The following is a 26,549-nucleotide window of genomic DNA, read 5'->3' on the forward strand; positions in this document are numbered from 1 at the left end:
TAGACTGAAATAATAAAGAGCAGTTTAAAGATAACGGGGCAGCCCTATATGCACTGATCCTGATGTGAAATGATCTTGAAGGCATATTAAGTGGAAAAACAACAGCATCTTTTGGCTACTTTTATATCCATATGTATATCCATGTAATGATTTATATGAGTTTAGATACATTGACTGATTTTGGATAAATTCACCAGGAACTGGTCAAAGTATGCCTCTTGAGAAGAGTAATTAAGTAGCTAAAACCAAGAATGGGGTGAAGACTTAGCACCATATTCCATTTCACATGTTCTGAATTTTGTACTATGTGCGTGTACATAAAATTAAAATTACATAATTCTACAAAATTAAATGTTTTATTGCTTTTGTCCAAAGCTGCAGACATTTCCAAATAAAAGTTATCAAGGAAAATGAAAAACACAGTTCTCACATTATGCTGAGAAGATTTACTCTTTTACTATAACTCAATAATAAAATTATAAACCATATTTGAAAGTTTTGGGGGGATTTATATTATGTGGTTTACTGAGTATTGGCTGCAATAGAGAAAGAGTATAATGTCTTTCTTTTACAACTCAAGTTCCAAGAGGAGGTGATTCTTTGTATATAGTTTGTATATAGTTTTTAAAAATCACTGTTTTCCAGATTTATACAATCCTTTTAATGAAAACAAAATTTAGGCCTAAACGACATTTCCATCTTTCTTAGTAGCTCACGTGGGAATTAGAGAACTCTGGAAATGGTTTCTCAAAGAAAAGGAAGAGTCAGGGAACGGACTGGGAAATATAAAAACCAAATCAGTCTTTATTTCTAAATACAACTTTCTTAGTGTTAAACAAGATGAACTTTACAATAACAAGTACAGAGAAGTTTTTTTTTTAAAGAATCTTCCTTTTTTTTTCTTATTAGCATTTAAAAAAATGAGATGTCCTCTCTGACTTTTAAGTGTAAGAAGTACTTTCCTTTTTTTCTGAAGGAAGACTATGTCCTGAATCTGTAGTCCCTTTATTTAAAAGCATTATGAAAAAGGAGATTATCTTCTTTAAGCAAAGCTTCTAAATAACTGTCAATCTGCTCCAGGTCTCCTGCTGGACCACCCTGGAAAAGAGAAGCAACAACCATAGCAGGCGAAGAAGCCACAGGGTTTATTCCTGTAATCTGGGTGGCCTTGGGCCAGTCTTCCCTATGATTCATGCAGCAACAAAACCCAGTTTGCATTTGAATAATACTTTTAACCTTTTGAAATGTTTTTGCATTTAATCTTGTTTTATGCTCACAAGTGGCTAGAAACCTGGATTTTTTTTTCTTTCTTCTTTAGTGGAGGCTAGTTCGACTGTTTTTTACCCCCTTCTATTTAATTACTTGTTATATTCCTAAAGCCCTCATCCTTCTCTGTTGTAGGCTCTCATCTTCCAGCTTAAAAATTCATGAATCTTTAGCCTTAGAGGCAAAGCAGATGAATAGGCAAATTCCGACTTCTCTGTTTCTCTTTATTCCACAGCATCTTTCCTACAACTCGGGTGCGCTGCCCTGATCTGGGTGATCACATGCTCTCCTTTCCTGGGCTTCTTGATCCATGAACACCGGAGAACCTCTTTATTGACCTAAATCTCAGGCCCACCATGGCATCAACTCACTCTCCAACTGAGCTGATGGCTAAGAGAAGTTTTAGGAAGGACCTTTCAGAAATAATCCCAATTTTATTACTGTTCCAAATAAGTGTCTGGCATGATCACAGTTTCTCCATCCCTTATCTGGTTCCATTAAATGTGTTTCTGCTTTGCTCCCTCTGCCCTAGATTTGCTCAGCTCTCTAACAAGGCTGAATTGTACTGAGCCTTAGCTTTGTGCCTAGGGCCCTGTTTCTGCAGATGGCTTCCATGGTATTGATATTCGCCAGGATTTCCAAATATTCACTGACTCTGAGGAATGCCCTGTGTGACCCATTTTGACACTGACTGCTTTCAATCTGTTCAGTCTGGTCTAATCCTTTGGCTTCTGCTCTCTGCCTGGCAGACTAGACTTCTTTCTTTCTAGGACTCCAGGTGGGTTCTCTCCCCCAGATTCTTCATATGCCTGCCCCATCCATCTGCTCCAGGTCCACCTCATCTCACATCTCTGCTCCACTCCACCAAAGTTGCTCTGGCAATCAGAGACAGTGAAAATGGAAATTTCAAGTGGGGGACGAGAGTAAACATACTTAGGCAAGAGCCCTCTGAAGACCTCTCCAGTGATACTAGATAAAGCATTTCATATTCTGTGGGCTAAAGCCCTTGGCCTCTTTACTAAACTTTGTGAACAAAGCAAATTAAATTAGTATAATTATTCTGGTTACTGCAAGGGAACCCAGGGGTTTGACATAGAAGGAAGAGTAAACTATTATTCTTTCTGCTTTTTTCCTACCTGAACAGATTTGCTATTATGAGAACCAATAATTTTTATGAACCTTTCTGATAGAGAGAGGTATTCGATCACTATGATATAGAATTTCTTTGATCGCTCTAGTTCTTCTTATTAGTGAACAACAGTCATCAACATCACTGAAACTCTACCACGTGTGAAGTACCGTACCAGACCTTCCACGTGTAAGAACGTTTGCCACCTTTTACAGCCATAAAAACCCAAAAGAGGTCCACTCCTACAAACTGGCTTAGGTAGGACTGTTGATAGAAGCACAAATATAATTACCATTTTGTGAAAACAATTAGCTTTAATCACTCTTTTTTTATTTTAATATTGAAACATTTTGACTGTTGCCTGGACCACCCAAGAAGAGAGGGTATCTTCTCTTTTGGCTATATATTTAATCAAAAATACTCTCCGTGTTTTATTTTATATTTAATAAAAGTGAAATTTCAGAGAAACCAAAAGACGTATAGTTTTTGAAAGAGTGGACTCACACTGACTAAAACCCAGGCGGTCTGCTTCCAAGTCTGTGCAACAATGACTACACCCACACACAGCAGGCTTCCTTGTTCTTCTCACCCCTCTCATGGGCAAGGCGGGCCTCCCGGCCTCCAGGCCTCCAGGGAGACTGCTCTGTGGGAGACAGCTCCTGCCCGCTCACCCTGCATGGCCCAGGAAGGCCCTGTCTCCTGTCCCAGACCCAGGGCCTGTGTCCCAACAAAATGCCACCTGCTTCCTGGGTTCACTGTTGATTTCGTACTTTATTTCTAGCGTCTACAGAATGACTGACTCTTCAACACTGGCTACAGATGCTTTAGTTTGCGACAGGTTTTACTCAGCTCTCCTACATGCTGTCGCAGGAGATGGGCCTCTCCTCGTTGGCTCAGTCTACCGTGGAAGCCCAAGCCTTTGTGCACCCAGACACACCGACAAACGAGCTGGACACTGATTTATACTTAGGTGACACTTCCCGGTCTCTCCAAACTCTCTTCTAAGATTAGAAAAGTCTATTTTTTATTTATATATTAGGGTACAAGTTAAAATATTTTGTTGTCTGAAAAAATTAGAAAAAATTTCCTACTGGAAATATGCTATTGAGGAGACAGTGTGATCAAACTCTACCAACAGTACAAGCAAGGATTCTGACTTTTTAAACAGAAAAAATACTAGACCTTTTAAAAATATTCTAGTATATACTTTCAAAGTTCATTTACTTGTGATTCCAATATCCCTTTAGGGAGAGTAAGGGCTAGTTTAAGCGACTCGCCCGAGGTTAGTAGGTGGGTGACGACGTCAGAAGAGAAAGAGTGGGAAAGGCCCAGTGCTCTTCCCACAACTGTAGTCCTGCTACTCAAATGAAAGCTTTTCTTACCAGCTGAAGTTTCTGCAGTAACACTGCCAGTTTCGCACGGAGATCATTCAGGTTGTCTTCAGCAGCTTTTCTTTTCTTTTCACATTGTCCCAGAGATACCTCATTAAGCACTCCTCTTCTGTTTGCATCGAAGATAATGGACTGCATTTTTCTCCTGAGATTTTTTTCATATTGGACCATGTAAACATTCTGGATCTGGGAATGTTTTTAAAGCAGTTTTAGTATATTTTAAAAATATTACTTTCCCCACTAATATCATAAAGCCATTTCATAGCCCAGTTCTGGACACAGGTACCAAAGGTCAACTCTATATGTATGTACTAGGGGTGGTCTAAATTTACTACCGGTGGTCTGAATTTAAGACATGTTGATCCCTTAAAGAACCAACGATCTGATGGGAGAGGAAGAGATGGGGAAGGATGTACAATACAGTCCAGTAACTGTGATGTAAGGAGGCACACCAAGGTCAGCTCGGAGACCCTTGCTTTGAGATGAAGAAGAAACCTGGTAATGGTTGGATTTATTCTCCCCAGTGCTACCAGGTTATTCAAGGCACAAAGGGGACAGGTGCCTGTGACCACTCTCCACAGCACCAGGGATTCATGGGCAGTGACAGGACAGCCAGCCACTTGGGGCTTTCTTGGCAGATGATGTTATTTATAACTCAAGTCTGCAGCGTCTGAAAAGCACAGAAACTCCAGTAAGAGGAATTCCTATTCTGCCACTCTCTTTGGGTTCCTTATTCTGATGTAAAGAGTACACTTAGATACTAGCTCATATGACCTTTGCTAATTCAAGAGCCTTGATTATTTTCCAAGAGCTCATGTGGTGCCTGAGGCACTCACGGAGTAGAGAGAAGTCATGGAGAGGCCAAATGCTTCAATTTCAAAATGACATTAATTGCTTGTATCAACATTTTGAGAAAGCCAGGGGGTATTCTGAAAAAAGAGACACAGGGCAAATCCTGTTTTGGTAAACATCTGAACATTTCTGCAATAAGGAGAGTTCTGTGATCTAATACAGTGGGTTTCCAGGAAACTTGTAAGGTAGCCTCGTTTGTCTTCCGGGTCTGCCTTCCCTCTCCCCTCCTCCACTACAGTCACTAAAACGTTTGGGCCTCCCCAGCACTGTCCACATCACATCCTTTAAGCGCTTGTTGACCTCACAAATTTCTCCTTTTTCTATAAAATCCTTTAAACAAACAAAACCCCTTAAATATACTGAATTCTGTTAATAGACATACACCACTTCCTAAATTCAAGGCACTGAATTTTATTATAGGTGATGCAAAAATGTGTAAGTTTCAGTCTCTGTCCTCAAGAAGTCTTCTAGTCTACAGAATGAGACAATACAAGTATGCAAATATTACATCTTATAGAAGAAAATGTGTTGTGCCCAAGTAAGGCACAGATATTTTCAGAGTGGAAAGGAGGGTGTAGATTCTCCACTAAATTAAAGAGCATTAAAGTCATGACTTAAGATTCTTAACTTGGATTGACGTCAGTAACTCACCTCCAACTACTTACACTTTTCATGTGCTATTAACTGAGAGGAGTCTTTGGGAACAGAGACCCCCTACTCCACAGTGGCAAATACTGGCCATATATGTGTGCATTCACACACACACACAAACACACATCATGTGTCCTATTAAAGGTGTGATTTAATCGTGAAATCTGTAGATTGTCATGTAAAGAAATGTTAGGTTTTTTAGAGACTTAAACTGGCTGGGCGTTTGTGTGAGGGATGAGGAATTAGACTGTGAAATTCCTGACCTGGCTCTGCCTCGTCTTGCCTTCTGTCCTGAGTTCTAGGCCTCACTCTCCCAGGTAAACACCAGGCTCATTCCTCCATAGGCCCTTTGCCCTTGCTGCTTTCTCTGTTCAGTAAATTCAGCCCCAGGTCTACGCAAGGCTCACCCTTGGCCTCAATCTGTGTTAAAACATGGCTCAGATAGTCCTTGCTCTCTGTATCTGAAAGAGGCCCCCCCCCGTGCCCCAAGACACAATCACTGTCTATCTCCTGGCCCTGCACAATTACTTTATGCACAATTACGTTATGTGTTTTTTAATCTGCGTTTAGTATCATTATGTGACACTACCTTATGGTTTATTTAAGTATCTGTTATCTGTCTTTCCCTCTGGAAGGTAAATTCTACGTTTAAAAGTCTCTTTTGTTCACTTCTGTATTTCTAATGCCTTCCACAAAGCACTGAACGGTGGAGAATCAGGACAGGAGATGTGCGGCAGTCACAGCAAGGGGATTTTAAACGCGTGGCTGATCCTGCCTTGAATTCCAGGCTCTGTTCCGAGACCTTGGAGGAGAGTCCGTTTCTGAACATCCTCAATTCAACCAAGAAGAAGCTGATGGCCTATAACTAAGGCAACAACCACCTCCTCCAGGAAGCTTCCTAGATGCTTCCCGTGGAGGCTTCGGTCAAACCCAAGAAGTGAGATCTCCCACGGCCTGAAGGTGGAGGAGGGAACCAAATTCAACAGCTGGGAGAATGAGGACAGAGTCACAGACAGTTCAAATGTCACCAATCTTAAAGTTCTTAGTTTTCAGAACTTGAGAATTTTGCAACTTTCGCCATCCTGAACAATAGCCAGGGAACATTTTTTTAATAAAAAGCAACAAAATAAATAAAATTAAAAAGAAACATAAAATATGAAAAGCATTATTTAGAAGAACAACAGTATTGCTCATCAGTAACAAAAAGAAACACACTATTGAAGGGCATTACGTGGGGCAAATAAAGCCAATAGGAAAGCGACGCCTACTGTACAGTCCCATCACATTCCTCAGATGACAGAATTATGGAGATGGAGGACAGATGGGTGGCCGCCCGGGGTGAGGGCTGTTTGTGCGTCGTGGGGTGTGACTATACAGGGATAGCACAGGGGTATCTTTGTGGTAATGGGAGTTTGCATCCTGATTGTGGTGGTGGTGGTTATACAAGCTACACATATGATAAAATGAGACACACATTTGACCAATTTCCTGGTTTTTACACCTTACTGTAATTATATAATTATGTAAAATGTAAGCACTGGGGAACATTAGGTGAAGGGTACCTGGGACCTCTCTATGATTTTGTAATTTGCTGTGTATCTATAATCATGTTTTTTGAAGTTCAAAAGGCAGCACTGTTACCACAGCACGACAGTAAGAATGTTTATATAGCACACTACATTCAAAGTCGTCTCAGCCTCTCTTGTAACCAGTAAACTATGTTCCCTTCAAACACTACCAGCCAGTTTAGCCAGCTTCCTAATTTAAGCTTCTGTCTTTTGTAGGCTAAAAACTCCAGGAGGTTTCTATAAAAGGTATCAATTTTGACAACTTTTAAAGCTTAATGTAAAAGGACTTCTAGTTGTTTTTAACATTTTAATTATGGTGCGTAGAGAGCTGTAATGTGATGAGAGGCTAGTTCTGCTGGTTAAACCTACTCTTGTGGAGGTATTTGTGACAGATCAAAAATGGAATTCTTCCAAACCCCATTATTTCAGAATGGAATTAGGAGTTGAAAGAAAGAATATTCGACTGAGATTTTAATTTTCTGCCTTGAATTTAAAACATCACAGCTCTAGCAGCTCTGAAGCTCCAGAATCCCACCAAGTTTGCACAAAACAAGGCAGGCCCACAAGATCTGTCTAGAGGTTTTATACCCTACTCAGGAGAATATGCATGTGTGGATGTGAGCGGGCTCTACAGCAGAAACAATCAACTCTGACTCAGTGCACGATGGTTCAGGGGCAGGTGTGTTCAAGGGCACTTACTGACGCTTCTGTCGAGCTAGATAAGGGAAAACTGTGAATTTCAAGGATTCTATAATCTAGTTGAAGAGAAAATAAAATACAAGAGACTACTCCAGTACAAAGCCGAAAATTTAATTAATGCTAAAATAGAGTCTGAAGGTTCTCTCAGAACACCAAAATTAACATGGAGAGACTGAAGTAGGCGTGATGGAGAAGACAGCACTGAGCAGGCTCTACGAAGGGTGGGCAGGATTTCAAGAGGCCATCTGTGGACTGGAAAAGTGGAGAAGAGTATTCTAGGGGACAGCATAGGAAAAGGCCCAGAAGCAGGCCAGGCTAGTAGGCTGGAGCAACTCCATTTTGGATGGAGCAGATGGCTGGTAAGAGGAAAGTTTAAAAGATGGTGGTTCAGGTTGGGTTGCACAGGACCACCAATGCCGTCAGGAATCACCTGCTACCCTTAGTAGTTGTTAAAACCACTAGTGTGGTCAAAGTGAGGTGACCAAAGAAGTCTGTAATTTCCCAAAGGTCCTCCTACACTTTGATGTGGCTCTGTTTATTAAAAGTACACATTTTGGTTGGGGGTCAAATCAGTGGTAGAGTGCATGCTTAGCATTCACAAGGTCCTGGGTTCACTGGTACCTCCATTTTAAAAAAAAAGTACACACTTTAAAGCAAGGTGCATAGAGTTGTCCTCTACATGGATTGCAACGAATGATTTAATAGTTCTCATAACCATCCACTTAAAGCTACCAATCATTAATAAAGTCCTTAAGACCAGGCAATTTCATGTGAGGGAAATCATGACTCCAGTTGTTCTGCATTTTGCTTGCAACATCTCAGTTTCAACAGGAACTCATGGCCTCCTGTCTGTTTATCTTGCTTTGATTGTCTGAACTTGCCCTGAACATTAAAAGGATTCTACTCATCATCTATGCTAACACCCTGAATAAACACTGAATTATTCAGCCTGGCCTCCAAGACCCCACAACTTGGCTCCATTACTGAGTGTTGACGCTGAAAAAACAACATTTAGAAACAGACGTGAAGGGCATAGACAAGCAAGGACACACTGAGATGTATGACAAACTAATTCTTAGCAAATTTCTAAGCTTTGTAGTGAAGATATTTAACTCAGAGTTCCCTGACCAGTAGTCAAAGATCTGTGGGAAGATTCAGGAGCCTTACTGGTAATTTGTCAAACCGGCTGCTACAGACTTAAGAGTTGGGACAATTCCTGGTGGGACATTAAACAACCTGCCTACCACATGACCTCCCCACATCATATTTTATTGTTGTCATCTCCCCATATACATTGTATCATGTAATGTCAAGGTCTCTGGAAAGCAAACAGTAATTCTTTTATACCAATAGGCTGAGAAGCTGTAGTATACCCATTGCAAGTAATACATGCAAACACTACCCCATGGATGAAGTGTTACCATCTGGATAAGAATGAGATGGAGGAAAGCAGCACAGTGAAAAGAGCTGTGCACTGGGACAAACCTGGGTTCCAGTCCTGAATGTGCTACTTACTTGCATCATGGCATTGGAAGATTATCTCTCTGACTCTCCATTACCTCATTACTGACATGGAAGTAGTGGCATCCACTCCCAAAGTTGTTATGAGAGTTAAATAAGGTAACATATAGAAAAGGCCTTGTTCGGTGCCTATCTCTAGTGGCTCTCAATCAATCATAGTTTTACATTCGTTGATGAAAATAGTATTAGTGCTAGAATAGAGTCAAAAATATGTTGGGAAAAGCTCTTTTATTCTAACTAGGAAATGTTGACAAGTTAGTCTACAAGCTGAATATGTTCAATTACTACTTTCTCCAGAAAACATTATTCAGAAAATAAATTCACTTTCAGTTGAAAAATGATTAGAAACTAAGAACAAGAACTACCATATTCCTTCCTTCCCAGTTGCTTATCGCAGGCCAGTAGGCACTCATGCAGAAACATCTGAGGCAAACCTATCAGCAGGGGATTACATTTAGGCACACCCTAAAATACTTTGTGATACAGCCTTTCTAAGAAGAGATCTAGTTTAGGTTCTAATTTTCAAATTTGCCTTGTTATATGCTTTTAAGAACTTACTTCACAATTCTATTTCATTTATAAAACATAAGTATTCAAATATACCCCATTCCCTGCAAAAGAGATGAGGCAGTGCCTTTGGTTATAGTTGTACTTTGCACAACTCCAGGGGGCATCATTCACCTCCCAGACTTTACAGATCTGCATGTTATTATGATAGCCTTCCAGAAGATGGCTGTAAGCAGAAGCACTTGGGAAAAGACGCTAGTATATATGCTAGTGATGGAGCTGGGGCACCTGTTTGAGCAAACCCAGGTAAAGTCTCAGTGTGAGCCTAACATCTCCATTTTGATCCTGGTGCCATGAACATTTCTAGACTGTTGTGGCTTCAGTGATGTACCTGGGGACCTCAGTGGCTGTACCGGCTCTAACATCAACCCCCTATGTTAGCTTGGCCAAGTTCACATCTTGGAGTCTCAATTCCCTTGAGTGTGAATTAAGGAAGCTGGAGGCATATGATTTTTTGAGATATTTCTCTAGTAGAACTGCAGTACTCTATGGACTCTTTCCTCCCCCAAAGGAAATCTTTAGGAACTACTAGACACACAGTATTGTAAGAAAACTATATACATACATATACAAAAAAAAATCTATCCAGAGAGAGAAAGGTGGTAATGAAATACACCAAAAAAAAAAAAAAAAAGCCCAACAAACCTGTGATCTTGGAATGCTATGGGACCACGGATGAATTTCTTAAAATTTCTTTCACTTTCTTTCATTAGCACTAATTACTTTCAGGGCTACTTTTGTAATAGAAAAATCATAAACTTAAAAAACTGTTGATAGAATACAAAAAAACCCAGAGAGATATCAAACTGTCCAAAATAAAGACTTTAATCTACAAGTGATTTCTGGTGTAGTACGCTGTCTTGAGGATTCAGTGAATCTATTTCTTAAAGTCTCAGAATGTCATGTTTCTTGTTCAAAACACAGTCCTACTCCAAGTGTTTCATAAGCTTTATGCTGTGGAAACATTTGCATCTTTAAAATTCAAAAAAGATGTTGCTTTGTGACATCTGATATGCTACACATTAATCTAAGTCTTGATAAGTGAATGCAAATTTGATTTCCTTCCAAACGTAACATTTGGAAATGCATATTATTTCTCCTTTGGAATGTAGGATCGTTTAGAATATAAATGACTACGTTGAAAGGAAGCTTACCTGGTCGAAACACATTTTCAGCTTTTTGTTTGTCTGCTCTGGGCACTGCTCCAGCTGTTTTTATAAATGATAACAGAACAGGATATTAACTTCTAGGGAACGAGCTGTCTACAGCAGAGTTATAACATGCAACTATCTAGTATACAAAAGCTTTGCCTACAACTAGCCAACATTGGTACTGTGGGTCTTTTAAGCCTGGATCTAATTAAATTAATTACCTACAGTACACCTCACCTCATTCCAAAACAAAAGATTAAAGCAGCTTACCTAATACAACATGGTTTATAAAAATTACAGAAGAAAGAGAAAATCAAGGTGAAGGAAAAGTAAATGATAAATAATAAACATTCAAAAAGACACCAAGAAAGCAGTTGGGAGTCTGGATTTCTTGGATGGGAGCATCACAGAAATAAACTGGGGAGTCACTGGCATGTGGGACAGTATTTAAAGTCAGAGACTAGTTGAGATCGCCTAGAAACAACATCTAACAGAGAGAAGAAAGTGGTTCAGGAATGAGCCCACAGACATGCCAACATTCAGAAATCAAATAGAGGAATTGCCAGCAAAAGGAATGGGAGGGAGGGAGGGAAGCAAGAAAATGATAAGCATGTTGTCATGGAAGCTACACAAAGACAGTGCTTCGCAGGGGGTGGGGTGTGGCTCAGGGGTAGAGCGCATGCTTAGCATGCATGAGGTTCTGGGTTTAATCCCCAGCACCTCCATTAAAAAAAAAAAGTGCCTCAAGAAAGAAAAAGTGGTCAATTGGGCTGAAGGCCTCTTGAGGTTGGATAAGATAAGTGACTGCTGCATTTGTCAGTATCGTGGTCACTGGTGGTCTGACAAGACAGGCTCAGTGAGGCAGTGGAGTCAGAGCCCAGTGGGAGAGAATGAGGTGAGAGTAGTTGGTGAAGAGGCAGAAACAATGATTGTAGGTTATTAAGGACTTCATCCAGGCATATGATTAAGTAAGATTAAGGCATATGGTCCCTCTGTCCAATTAATCCCTTGGTGCTCTTTTCATGTGTATCCATCCTTCCCATAAGCTACACTGAGCATGAGATGGAGAAGGAGCCCCAGCCTCCTGTGCCCTGCGGGCTGTTCTCCAGCCCCGTGAGCAGCTCTGGCAGCCCCAAGCCTGCACACCTCGCTCAGCGTCACCCCAGCCCGCCATGACTTAGTAGCCCGGGGACTGCCCACTGAGAGCCAGTGCCACGCTCACCCTGCACGCCCCAGGCAGCTGCTATCAGAGTCTTCCTTCCAACCGTATGTGGTACTGCCCTCGAGAGGAGATCTGGTAAATACAATTTTCTTCATCTCTCCCTGTGATGTCTTCATGATTCTAACAAGACTCTGGGTACCTAACGTGGCTGACCCAGTCTTCACCTCAGCTCCTCATGAAAGGTGGCTGAGGAAGGGTATGTAAGGGATAGAGACTATTTTTGCTGCAAGGAGAAAAGTCAGGGACTATTTCCTGTTTCTTTTCATCTCTGCAACCAACTCCTCAGTCTGTACAATCTTCCCAGGGTTTATTTAAACCTTGGCCATGCTGGTTTTCTGTGCAGCTTTAATTCCGAGTCATCCACTTAGTATAAACGTCCCCATGGTCATTCGCTGAAGCCATGCTAGGTCCTCTCACTGGTAACACTTTACGTTTTTCTTCACTGAAGATTAAATTCAGGCTATTTGGTCAGTCCCTTAAAGTTCAAAAAAAGCCAGCTTACCTCAGAGCTCGCTGTAAGTTCCTCTAGAGATCTGTGTCCAAATTCTGATGGTAGCTGATACTCAGGAAAGAAATACAGAAGAATCTCCCTAGGAATATAAGCACAGCAGAGATGGGGATACAGCAGGAAAAGAGACGCAGCCCTCGCCGGTCAGAACTGACCCTGCCTCCTGGGTTCTGTTAAACATCTTGGCAAAGATAAACATTCATGCCTGCCGAATAGTTTGTTTTTATCTCTGGCATCAGAGTGTTCTTCAAAAGGCACTGACTGGGGAGAGGGAGGCGACTCTGGCTACAAAAGGGCAACAGGAGGAATCCCTGTGGTGATGGAGATGTTCTGTATCTTGACTGTGTCATATTGTCCTATAGTTTTGCAAGATGGTACCATTGGGAGAACTCGGGTAAAGGGTACAAGGGATCTCTCCGTATTATTTCTTACAACAGCATGTGAATCTACACTTACCTTAAAATAAAAATTTTGTTAAAGCAAGCAAGCAAGCATGTGCTCACAATGCCCACCCATAACCAAGCGGTCCAGGAAAGTCTGCGCCTACCTCAGTGTTCTCATTGGCAGAGGACGGACTAGCATTGCAAAATTTCTGGAAGAAAAGAGGCTGACTACAGGCTTACTTTCTTTTCCCTAAGAAAACCAGAGAACTTAACTCTCAGAGTAATTCTTTCATCAGGACCTCCGGAACTAGTCCTAGAAATCATACATTGTCACTGCTCTTTCCAAACAGCGATGGTCATTGTTCTGACAGGTGCTTGGTTGTGTCAAAAGGCAGTAGCACCCTACCCTGCCAGTGTGGTGGCTTTTCTAGGATTAATCACCTAAATGACACTTATTTCATTCCTGGGAGAATATGACAGCTAGCAATTTACAGCTACCACATCATAAAAGTGTACAGAGCATTTTCATGGTGAAGTGCTCCAAGAACTTCACGTTCCAAGGGAAGCACAGTTTTTCAGTTGTAAAATAACATGGCACAAAAACAATAAAACAGCTATTTCTTATATAATTTACATTCCTAGCATTTTAAGTATATTATTTGTGGCAATATTCATTTGTAATTTTAAGGAGATTCAATCCGAAAAGTTAAACATCTTCAGCACTTCTGCAACATTAAACGTAACACACACACACAAACATACTCCTCAGAATTATTTGCCTGGCTAGTAAGATGCGTGGGGAGGGGGCAGGGTGAAAAGGGGCTTCCAGGTATTTGAGATGAGCAGAAATCAGATGGCACAGAAAGTAACCCTTCAACTGGGAAAGGGGGCCTGTGGTCAAGTTTAAGGCGGGTTTGGTGGGGCAGGAGTGGTGAGAGGTTATTTATACAAACCATCCCTCTCTCTCCCTAAATCCAGCCTCCCTTCCTTCAATACAGGACTGAAACCTCATCTGAGTACTGGTCCCTTTCATGCTGGGTCTACATTCTTTTGGGTTTAGATTTAGAGCTAATCAGCAACCTTCCAAGAAGATATTTCTAGAAAAAAAAAATATTCAGAGGGGATATTTGGTGGGGTGTGGGAGAGCATGGAGGAGCAGGATGGGGAGAGACAAAGTCCTGAATCTGTTCTGGATTATTCTCAGTCTGTGAAATCTCTACATCAAAATCTGCACCACCACCACAGTAGTCTGCATAATATCTTACATGTAGGTACTATTATTTCTAAAGATAAATTGACGAAGAGATGAGTAGAGACAGAGATGGAAAGAGAGGAAGGCAGAAAGAGAGAGATTATTTTAAAGTAAAGCACTATGTAAAGGTTTTAATGGAACCACAGTAGCTTTTGTCATGTTGCATTTTCTCAATACACCCAAGCTCATGAATTCCACAGACATTCCCTGAACCACTACAAAAACTCAGCCTTTATCTGGCACCTTACAGAGCCTGGCATCGTGCCCCCATGCCAGGAACCCAGTGCATTCTTATTACGCTGAATACAGCCTAGCAGGGAATGCAGACAAGGAAGCAAACTACTCCAATACAGCGTGAGAGAAGCCAGAATGAGAATGCCGTGCCATGGGCACCGAGAGGAGAAGAGGGGCCCTAATCCATACTTGGGGGGCCCCAAAGGAAGAGTAGGAGTTAGCGAGCTGTGTGGGACAGGGGCCACAGCATGTGATGAAAGCATTCCAGGCCAACTGCTCTATACTTTGGGGAACTGAGTATTTTCTGGTGGGATTAAGCCACCTGGTCAGGTGCTAGAAATGTGCTAAGTGCTGCTGCAGACTTTATATACAAAACTTCATGTAATCATTAAGGAAGCTCTTTGGTTGAGGAGTTATTCCTATTTGGAACCTCTCTGGTTTCCTAGTTATTAAGAACCCTCACCCAACCCCCATGGGTACTCTCTTTCTGTGTCCCTCTCCCTCCAGGACCCTTGTATCTAGCTTTTTAGTCTCTCCTCCACATGACTCTTGCTAAACAGCTCTTCCCTTGGGGATTCTGTCCCACAGGACTGACTAGAGAAAAAGACAAATTATCTAGCTCCTGCGGTTTCCAAGCACAACACACAGACCTTTATCTTTTTCTGAAAAATTAATTCAGGAAAACTATCAAATAATATTAAAAAAAAACCCATAAGATACCCCAAATCATAAATGTAGGGTCTGAATGCAGATGTTTAAAAACCCTTTAAAAATTCCTTCTTTTATAGTCTTGAGTCCCCTCAATGATATTCTTCAATGCTACTTTTTGTTCCCGAGGGTGTATCTTACCACTTCTCTCCACTCTCAAACTTCAGGTTTCCTTTAAGACAGAAAACAGTGATCCTCTAATCCACAAAAGGTCCTTCAAGGAGTTGTGCCAGGAGGTGCCCATTGCAAAACTACAGGAATAAACTGGTGTCTGCTCTCCTGTATCCAAGTGCACGCTGTGCATTCTGGGGGACTCGTGCACCAAATGCTACCATTTCAAAGGGAGTCTTCTTCCACCAGGAACACCTCTTCTTCCCTTAGAGGATTTACTCACAGTCCTACCCCCCAATCTGAAAATAAAATCAGGAATTTGTCTTTTTAAATATTATCTCTCTTCTTGGGAATTCAGAAATAAGTATCCTAAAGATCTTCCAGAGATCCTGTTTGCATCCAGGACTGTAATAGGGTTTGGCTACGATGCCCCAGTTCAGTTGAATTCCTATAGAAACCATACCCATATCTGCAAGTTTGAGTTGGAAATTTTTACAGAGTTCAACTAGCTGAGCCACAACACTAAATCAGCTCTGTCTCTATACCTGACGGCCAAGCTCTGCAAAGCTCTGCCAAGCTCCAGCTAAGGGCCATTTCCTTTTCAGTCCATGGTCATATCCCCTTCTCAACTAAGTAATTTTTCCTTAAGTAAAATCTCTTACTTGCATTAACACAACTCTGCTCTTTCTAGACATGAGCAGAGACACACAGAGGTACCTGGTCATCCTGCTGTTCTTTTTAAAGAGTAACCTAGTTAGTAAGTTTAGTCTTGGTTAAGGAGAAGAGCAAGCCTCCTACTCAAGGTAGATCTAAACTCTCTTCTTCAACCCAGTTATAGGCTAAAATGAAATGTAAATGGCATGGCTCCACTTTCTAAAACCAGGAATCAGGTCCTGGTTTTTGATAGACTTCAACAGCTAGTTTTTTGTTGTTGTTTTTTTTTAATTTAAATTTTGTGGTCTTTTCTTTTGCTTCAGTAACTGGCAGCGACCTGTAAAAAGTGACTTTCTTTTTAAAACTTATTTTTGGTATTTTTAAAACTTAAGATAATATAAAACATGTTTGTGCTCTTGTAGAGATGAAATAAACGAATCTGCTTTATTATCAAGTATATATATACAATGATAAATTAAAACAATGCATTATAGGTTAGCATTTATGAATAAGGACTATTAGACCAGACTGCCAAGATTCAAATCCCAGCTCTACCACTTAAGAGTTATGTAATGTGGGCAAATTACTTAACCTCTGCATACCTCAATTTTCTCATCTGTAAAATGGGGATAAGAAAAGTATCTATTTATAGAGCTGTTGTAAGGTTTGAGTAAGTTAACACACACAGAGCCCTTAGAACAGCATCTGGCACACAGTAATTACATCATCATCATCATCATCATAATTGTTGAAAGTGATTTGAGATTTGATACTACTTCAATATTTAAGGACCATTTGATAAAATTTAACAGTCTGGATTTCAGTTTAGCTTATTTACCTCTGATTTACTAACACAACTCAGTTGTACCCTATTATTTGAAAATACTTTAATATCCAGCAATACTATTCACTGTCTTTTACACTAATCCCTTTCAATTTAATTAAAAGTATTCTTTCAAAATCTACTAATACACATTAGACACAATGTGGAAAATTCTGTTTCAAAGAAGTTACTATATTTGGGGATTAAATAAATTAATAATATAAAACAAAAAATAATGCAAGATAGGAAAATGCTAAACTGAGCATAATCAGGTGATAAAAATAGGCAGTGAGAACTACTGTTTTTTTATTAATTAATTTTGCTAACATGGACCCAATAGAAGACGCCTATTTGGCAGTGTTAGAAGGGGTAAGGGCAATGTCATGTCCACAGTGAACCAAGTAGAGGGAACACTCCACACATGCAGAAGGGCCCAACTGCTCTCTTATCTTGTGATAAGCAAGGCAAAGCTGGTGAATAATCGTGAGTGCAAAGAAAACAGGGCCCTCCATACTGTACACAGCCAGACGCAATCTTCATGCCTTGAGGAATTTAAGTCTAGTTAACACAAGGAATAATACGTGGACCAGACAACAGAATAGTGCAGTTCAGGGAAAGGAATATAACAAAGAAGACAAGAAATCTGTTTTCACTGGTGAAATGCGAGAAAACACAGTACATGCTGCTAAAAGCAAAGAGAAAACTGGTAGAGGAGGAGCTCATTTTGTTCCAGTTGACGCCTTGGGCTGTGCACAGTTTTTTTTCCCATTGAATTTTTTTATCAAACAATCACCACAAAAAAATTCAAGCTGGCTCAGACAGGAGCTTATTTATTAATTCATTTGGCTTTCGGAGTGTTAGCTGATAATACCATGATGATTTCAATTACTAAAGATTCTACACGTTCATTAGGGAGATGGTTTCCGGGAAATTTTCATTTTCTATTGGTGCCTAATTATAGAAGTAGATGCACTTCAAAGTCTCAGCAAACTCAATCAGATTATCTCCTTTTTGATCACGTGCAACTCGTTAAAATTAATACTCATGATACACTTAGACGCAGAACAAAAATTAACCAAGTAAAAACTAAAGAAAATGATGATGTGCGGTAGGACATCCAAACTCTGCTGCAACACAACCAGGCAAGTCTCTCCAGGTCTCACAGTGCAGAGAGCAGCAAAGTGTGTGTGTGTGTGTGTGTGTGTGTGTGTGTGTGTGTGTGTCTGTGCATTACAAAATGTGTGTGTGTATACATGTGTACATATGTGTGTGTGTACACACACACATATACACACACACACACACACACACACACACACACACACATACATACACACTGTGGTAAAGAGCATGAGATTCCAAATCAGGGAGCTTGGGCCTAAACCCAACCTTGTCCTTCGTAGCTGTGTAAGTGTCTTTGTGACTTTGAGTGTTATCTAGTTTCTCTAAGCTTTTTTTTTTTTTTTTTTTTTTAAGAATAATAACAGCCTTGTAAGCTTGTGGGAGTAAGAAGCTAATGTATACAAAGCACTTGGGTGAATGTCTAAAATACAGTAATGACTCATAAATGATAGCTATTATTATCAAGAAGGCCTGGTTCACTTGAGGCAACATCCTAATCGTTGGACATGTGGTCATATCCATACCACATAATTTTTTAAAATTCATTAGTTTGTAATAATACAACAAAACTTTCAGCTGTAATATCTTTAACAGTGGTTTAAGTGCTGCAAGAGAAACTGTATACTGAATATAATTTTATTAAATTGTATACATAGTTCTTAGAAATGACATCTTGCTCTTCAAATATTTCAAAAATTAAAAAACATTAAATATGATATTTTTAAAATGCACACATTTATTCAGACACACACAGGTATGTACATATGTAATTTATTGCATATTACCATGTCTTAGGGGCCAAATGACTTGCCTGAATCAGAACTAGTAAGTAAAAAACCAGGGTTCAAGTTTATGGCTACCCAACTTCAAAGATGAGGATCTTACATATTACTTCTGGACAAATACAGACAGAAGGTAGGAAATGGTTGGAGACCCCATTCTTCAGGGAGTATAGTGTAGGCCATGGCAGTATGAGACTGATGTCCATCCAGGTCACTGGATGAATGGCCTTTTCAACCTCAAATACCTGTACAACCCTGAGGTCTGCCTTGCTTCTGTTACATTCCCAGGCTAGTGCAAGCTTGGCAACCCAGACCCAGTGCAGAGTTGGTGGTCAGAACTCAGTGTTCAGGAACACAGCACCCTGGCTTCATTTCTTGGTAAACAATTCACCTCTGGATCCCTGGTGTCATTAGTGAAAATAAGTCCTGATGCAAAGTCCAAGGTGCATCCACCCACTACAGCAAGAGCTTCCTCCCTTCTCCTGGGGCAGCACGAGGGTTAGGATGTGTTCCTGAAGGACAGTCGGTGGGGCCTTCATGCCCATATAAGCGCAGCCCTACAGCTGGATGCTGCCATAGATGCTTCCATAAAGCTCGGGGCAACTGCAGAACGGAGTTCCTGTCTTCCAGTGGTTTGCAGTCTACTTTCACTCACAGGACCCTAGACCCTAGCCTGGGCCTGGGTAGGGGCTATTGCTCCCTATATATATGCCCAACCTCTACCTTTCTCTTTCCGCCTTCCTGGTCCTGTTCTCTGCCAACTCTCTTCTTTGGGAAGATTTTGTAGTCACTGATGAAAAAGTCAAAGTAATTGTTCTAAGGGAAAATACAGCTAGAGCATGTTGTATTTTCCCTCTGCTGAAAGCCTCTTACTCAGAGTCTGTGAGGCCCAACCAAATCAACTGGCTGTGCTAATTAGTGGCGGTACTGCCCCTGCCCCTCAGCCTCTCATATGACACCTATTTTAGAGCACTCTTTTGTATGCTAACTTCTTTGGCTTGACTGTAAAGCCCCCTCCTATCATTGGTCCCTATTTAGAAAGACTCTGAATCTTGGACTTCACCCCCTCCTTACCTTATCCTTTGAGAACTGAGATCCAGACATTTAAATCCCTCATTAACTGTGCCCTCAAATGTTAAGATTCTACACTGAACCTAAAAGTAAAACTCAGTTTCTCTCAGTAGGATCAGTATCTAAAGCTACAAAAAGAGACTTTTTAGAAGGCCATAATGTCATGAGGGTCTTTGTGAGGCAGGAAAGAAAGAAAGAAAGGAAGGAAGAAAGGAAGAAAGAAAAGAAAGAAGGAAAGAAAGAAAGAGAGAGGAAGGAATCCAGGGAGGGAGGGAAAAGGAGGGAGGGACACAGGCAGGGAGAAAGGCAGGAAGAAATTCAGGAAGAATTTTTTTTGCCCCCTTCATTACAAATGACACTCATTCATTTTTGTTTTAATAGTCCTTTCTGTCCTGTCTTCTACCCTGACAAATTCTGGTTCTTTATTACACTGGATTGAGTCCTAAACATCCACCATTCTACTGGACCATGTAACAATAGGGTAGTTAGCAACAACAGTTCCATTTCAAAGACATGTAACCCACAGTGTATCTACATTAGTGCAGTTAGGAGACAAGTTATAAAGACATTCTATCAAATTTTCTCAATACTATTACCACTCAGTATGGGAAAAGTATCAGGAGTTGTCACTGTTTAGAAAACTCAACAAAGCATGTGGAAATATGTTAGCAAATATCTTTACCTTAAATTAGATGTCAGTTTTCTTACTGTTTCCTTGACAGATGTGCTTTGAGAAGATTCTGTCAGTGAAGAAGCAACTTTACAAACACCACTCACAGAAACTCTGGCTTTATATCCAGATCTTGGATTTAAATCTTCCACTGGCATACTGGGCGAAAACAAACTGAGGTTTACAATTTCTAAGTAGAAATCATATTAGATACTAATAAATTCAGAAACATTAATATGTAACAAATGAAATGTTAACACCCAACAAATGAAAGCAAGGACATAAATGTAATGCTGAAATTGTCATTTATGTAACTATATAAAATCTATTCTCATTTAGAAAAATTACTATTTATTCCTGACAAATTTTGTTGCAAGGTTTTGGGTACCCATGATTAAATAGAATTGGCAGTAACTTATTCCTTTTTTTTAATTGACGTATAGTCGGTTTATAATGTTGTGGTAATTTTTGGTGTACAGCAAAATTATAGTGTTTCAGTTATACATATACATATATATATTCCTTTTTATATTCTTTTTCATTATAGGCCATTACAAGGTATTAAATATAGTTCCCTCTGCACTACAGTAGGATCTTGTTGTTTATCTAATTTATTCTTAACAATAATAGTCATATGCCATTTGTCTCTTACTTGCTGAAAAAGGCTTTAAAACTAAAGTTCAATTTTAGCCTGGGGGAATGTAGGTAGAGAAATAAAGTCAGCTGAAAGAAATATTTAGTCACGATACAGTGGAAGAAGGGTGTTCCAAGTGAAGTGGAATGATCCAGGGTAGATACGAGGTAGGACTGTCTGGGGAGGCAGGAGAAGGCCAGAGCTGCCGGGTGAGGGCAGAGGAAGAAGATAGAGAGAGATGAGGTGAGAGGCACTAGCCACGGGGCAGGGACTGGCGCTGATTCTAAGCAGAGCACATGCCACCACTGGAGGATTATTTACATGGGAGTGAGGTGGTCTGTGTTTTAAAAGGATAGCTGGCTGCAGCATGGACAATAGCTCACAATGAGGATGCATAAGGTAGTACGCAGTGTGTTAATGAGACCCAAAGCTTTCAGTATTGTGGGAATAAAAAAAAAGCTCAAGAAGGCTGAGGGACACGCGGTATGGGAGACAAAGCTGGGTAGGCCGTCAGGGGTCAGATCACGCAGGATCTTGTTTGCCAAGTAAAAAGATTTTTGTAGTCCTTTCGTGGTAATGTCCACGAATTAAGACTACGGCTCTAGAGTCTCCTATGTTTGCACTGTAATGGGCCCTTTAAAAACTGGGTAATAGTTTATACCAAATGGAATGTGCTTCTACTGTCAACAGTTCTTTGGCATAAATTATACTAACTTCAGTTGATGTTTTATTTAAGATTAAGAACATTATAACTAATGCTTAATTGTCTGTTAAAGAACACTCATGCAATGTCTAAAGCCTATTAATTATAACCTCCTTTATACTCAAATTTTATTAAAGAAGTCCTTTAAATTTTTTTAACCATTTTGGGGATGCTAGAAATTCATGCTGGTGTTGGGAGTGGGGGGTAAAATGCACTACACCAGAGCACAGCAGTTCCATTCTGAACCTTTGCTTCTTCTGCCAAATAATAATAGTGCCTACCTCACAGAGCTGTGCTGAGGATTAAACAAGATATACAGAGAATTTAGCTCAATGTCTATTAGTTCTATTAGTAAGTGTTCTGTAGATAGCACCTAATTATTATTGCTATTGTAATCATCTTTATCATTACTACCACTACTGATAAATTTGATCAGATTCTTCCATTAAGATTGTTCTAACTGGATAAAAGTCCTAACATTCATATTGTAGTTATGATTCAAAGATTATTTAAAAAACACAGTTTATAAAAACTAAAAGTAATACATGAAATAATATCCAAATTTTAATAAATAACTCTAGGTTAAAGTATTGTTCATAAAATGACCTAGCAACAGCATTGGGAAAAAATTACATTGTTTATTCAATCAACAAATACTAAAGAAGGCCACCTCTGAGGCAGGTCCTCGTCTGGGTGCTAAGGACACAGAGGTGAGAAAGACAACCACCACTCTTGTGGAGCGAGTTAAATTCTAGTGAAAATATAGAAAATAAGAAAACTAGAATGTAAAGCATTAAAATAAACAAATGTTTCAATAAGATACTTTAGAACAGTCATAAGGGATCTGGAAAAAAAATACAATGGGAGGATACAATTTGCTAGTGTGCCCCGTCAGAAGCGGGGCAGGCTATTTTAGCTGGAGTGTTCAGGGAAGACTTGTCAGAGGCTGCGAGTCAGGGAGAAGAGAAGATACATTCCCTGTCCTTCATGAAGCTGACATGCAGTGGGAAGACAGACACTCAGACGGCAATTCCACCTGACTATGAGGAGCAGCTCACGGTGTGTGTCAGAACATGGCTGGTACTTAACAAATAATCACTGAAGCTGGAGGAAATGTGATGGGATTTGATCCCTGCAACAGCGGCTCTGTGAACACCTGAGTCTGCCCAGGAGAACTGAGGGCCCCAAAGGAGAGAACACTTGAACTGGAACATGAATGAAGGGTAGCAGACTGGTGCACAAGTTTCAGAGGGCATCTGAGCCCGGGAAGTAGTGTGATAAAACAGAACTCTAAATAATTTAGAAACTCTGGGAAGCAAAATCAGGGCTGACCAGGGAGGCGGGCCGAAGGAGACTTGTGCAATGGAAAGGAGTTTGCGCCTTTTCTTAAAAGTGATGCGGCTGTGAAAGGCTTCTGAGTAGAAGAGGGAAGTGATGGGATTCGAGGGTAAGAGTGACCACTCAGTCTGCAAGTGCAGGAAAATAAAAGCTCCTCTCTCTCTCTTTTTTTTTTTCTTTTTTCTTTTTCTTTTTTCTTGTACTTAATTCAACATGCTCCTCTACAAAAAGAGCACAGAATTTGGATTCCGTGACACCAGGTCTGAGTGCCGGGAAAAAGGCTTAGACAGATTTAGAGCAGGAGTGAGGGTAAGAATTTGCTTCCTGGAAAACATTTTTTTTCTTCTATTGGATATCCTAAATATTCAGCTGATTTTATATAAAAGTGACAAAAGTCTCCAGTCAAGAAAATTCTAGCATGCAAGGATTATTACAATTACATACATGCACGACAATAAGATCACAAGCCACACACACACAAAAACGCATTCATGATTTCAGTCATACCTTAGATATATGTGACATTTTCAGTTCTTTGACTATATTACAGCAATTTGAATTAGTTGCTTGCCTGTTCCATTTCATTATTCCCAAATCGTCACAAAAGAAAATGAAAAGGTTTGGGAAAAGGATAAGAAACCTAGTGTGCTCTATTCTTTCCTTTGTAAAATTTGGTTCCACTCTTAATTGCCTGGCTTGTTGCTATTATTTTCTTTCTTCCTGCATTTAAACACTGATAATTGCTTTTCAACAGTGTAACTGCACTCACTTGGACTGTGCGTAATTGCAGTACACTTACCTTTCCCGGTTAGGTGATGAAGAGCTTCTCTTTATTTCTGAAGTTTCACTGCACAGCTCTTGTTTTTCTTCAAAAGAACATAGACAAAATGAAGACAATCACATTGTAGTGATCACACAATAAAGTGATCTGAAAGACGTGTAAGCAGTTCATTAAATACCTGCATATAATTTGGTTTTGTATTCAAACACCTTTTTGTAAAACTGCACCAATATGTTCTTAAGGTAATTTATAATAACTTCTTAATAAAGTGTATACAGTACATAGAAGAATCCAAGAGCCTCTGTAGCTTATTTTTTTTTTTTTTTGTAATTTCTTTTTATCTGCTTTTGGTATGCATGGCATGGCTAACTGGAACTGTTCAGTTTCCCTTCTTTCACTAGCCTCTGTGCAGACAACCACTGGTCTCCTCCAAGTACCTCACTGCATTCCATTCTGGGATCAGGTTCAAAGACATCCTGACAGATTCCAGTCAGGAATGCGCCTCTAGTAGAGAGCAGAACTTTAAAGCAGGAGGAGACCTACAGTCATCTAGTTAGGCTGTCGGTCTCTACTCAGGGAACCTCAGAATCAGAATTTCAGAGAGGCTAGTCATTGCCACAGAATGGCAGAAATGCTTTGATCCCCTTGGCTTGGTTTTAAGAGTGTCTTGAGGATAGTCTAAGTAAGTTAACGCATCCTTCTTCCATCTCTAGAATTCTCTGTGATAACTGTGATCTTATTCTACCAAGTAAACCCTTGACAATAAGTTTTGGGCTATTGAAGACCAAGTAGAACAGGAGAGCAACAAGGTAAGTTTTAGATGGTGAGTAAATGGCTGAGGACCTGTCTGAATCCTTTAAGGAAACATAAAAGAGAACAGACATAGAGGTTTTCCAAGCACACTTCAGTCACCCTTGGTTTTACTCATGATTTGCAGGCAAAGTGAAATTTCTTAATCTAATAGCCAACTAATCCATAATTACAGTCATTTGAAAATATTTCACAATTGGTTCCTTCCAAATCCAGGATGAGTACTTGAAATGAAATATTCATTTTAGGATCAAAATTGTATTAACAATTTTTCCATTATAATTTGGAAATCCAACAGGCACATACTTGAAGGCATGTTAGCAGTTTTCAACTTCTGTAAAAGATTGGCTTTAAAATTAAGAGACCCTTACAAAAGAAATCTTGATTGTGGAATGGCAAATTATCCTAATTATGATGAAAAAGAAAAAGTGTGATTTCTTAGGGGCCTCACTAATGGGTTCAAATATAAAGATGTGAATGAATGACTGATGAGGTCACCTAAGCAACAAAGTGTGAAGGAAGGGAGAGCTTAGTGAACACGAAATGATGGCATGGATCAACACAACAAGGACGAGCATGATGGAGACAAAATGAGCTGAGACCTGCTAAGGAAACTAAGAAAGGCTTTAAAACTTATTTCAGAATAAGAAGATGACGATAAAAATAACAGACTTGCTGCTTAGGCCCAAAGGTATAATATTACAATAAAAGAGACAATGGTAATAATAATAATACAACACATAATAAAATAATTCTAGTAATAATAATGAGTGGACACTCAGAAAATAAAATTTTCTGAGTCTAGTTTGTTTCCAGCTTCTCCATCCAGGGGAACTGTCTTTGGACTGAATATAATCAGACGGCAACTTTCTGTTTAAAAAAAAGCTCAGGTCACTCACCTGAGACCACTTATGTCCCATGGTCATAAAGGAACTAATAAATATGTTTGTTGAACTACTCTTAGTGATCTCAGAGGAATCATGCAAATAGGAAAAGGACTAAATAATTGAAAATAGAGGAATGTCATTATAATTTTCAAAATAGGCTCCAAAATTATAGACCTGATATCAATCCTCAGCAAATTTCTAAATAGAAGTCAATGAAGAGGGGGACCTAAGTCCAATGTTGGGAATTTCAGGCAGTGAGGCAGTGCTGGGGATAATATTCTCAGGCAGGAAGTGCCCCTCTGTCCTTCAAGACATGTGACATTGAAAGCTCACTCTCTACCCATCTCCCCTCCCACTTCTGGGACAACAAATTTAATTTTTAAAATCCAAACTGCTAGCAAATGTCTGATTTATACCCTGCATAAGATATGTCTCACAAGTCATACTGAAAACAACTCAAACATCACAACTAATATATGTAAACTAAATTCTTTGTTTTACCTTTTTTCATAAAAGAAACTTCCTTTTTTTCTTCTTTCAATAAAACATCAGTGTCATTTTCATCTAAAATCTGAAAGACAAGCTCTTTATTTAAAACTGTAAATAACAAAGGACATATTATAAGGTGCAAAACTGACCTTGAACATCAATGCCCCTGTAAGAGAGAGACCATAAAGTTGCCAGAAGTACAGTTTGCACATGTTTTGAAGGGAGACAAGTTTACGTGTTGTTGAAAATTATACTGGCATGCATCTCAAGGAAAGTTGCATTATAATTGTCACATTTACTTCTATCATTTCTTTAATGGGATTTTTACACTTCTACCAATAGTTGTGTGTTTGTATTTTAAAATATCTGTGTCTGACATGGCTATAACAACGACTCCAACGCATGAGCCAAGTATTGGATCACCAGGAGCAACCAAGGAGCATCTGCTGTTTTGAGAAGGGCTATCACACCCCCAGTTGCTGCAGAGCAGATAAGAGTACAAGGTCAACACTAGGGCAGTGAGGACTTTGGGGAGGTTGGGGCCTGAGGTCCCCCATCATAATAGGAAAGAA

The 26,549-nt window shown here is 39.9% G+C and overlaps 1 protein-coding gene across 1 annotated transcript in view; it reads right to left on the reverse strand.

The window, feature by feature from the left end:
- Positions 1–786: 786 nt before the first annotated feature.
- Positions 787–26,549, reverse strand: part of MORC1 (MORC family CW-type zinc finger 1) — a 143,973-nt gene continuing 118,210 nt past the window's right edge. Inside the window, 8 exon segments of the mRNA XM_014565682.2 lie at positions 787–1,013; positions 1,015–1,098; positions 3,778–3,972; positions 10,799–10,852; positions 12,520–12,607; positions 20,348–20,509; positions 23,810–23,876; positions 25,990–26,059. Of these exon segments, the coding sequence (XP_014421168.2) occupies positions 942–1,013; positions 1,015–1,098; positions 3,778–3,972; positions 10,799–10,852; positions 12,520–12,607; positions 20,348–20,509; positions 23,810–23,876; positions 25,990–26,059 (792 nt within the window). The 3' untranslated portion in view covers positions 787–941.

The sequence above is a fragment of the Camelus ferus genome, chromosome 1 (assembly GCF_009834535.1).
Source record: "Camelus ferus isolate YT-003-E chromosome 1, BCGSAC_Cfer_1.0, whole genome shotgun sequence".
Taxonomy (NCBI): Eukaryota; Metazoa; Chordata; class Mammalia; order Artiodactyla; family Camelidae; genus Camelus; species Camelus ferus.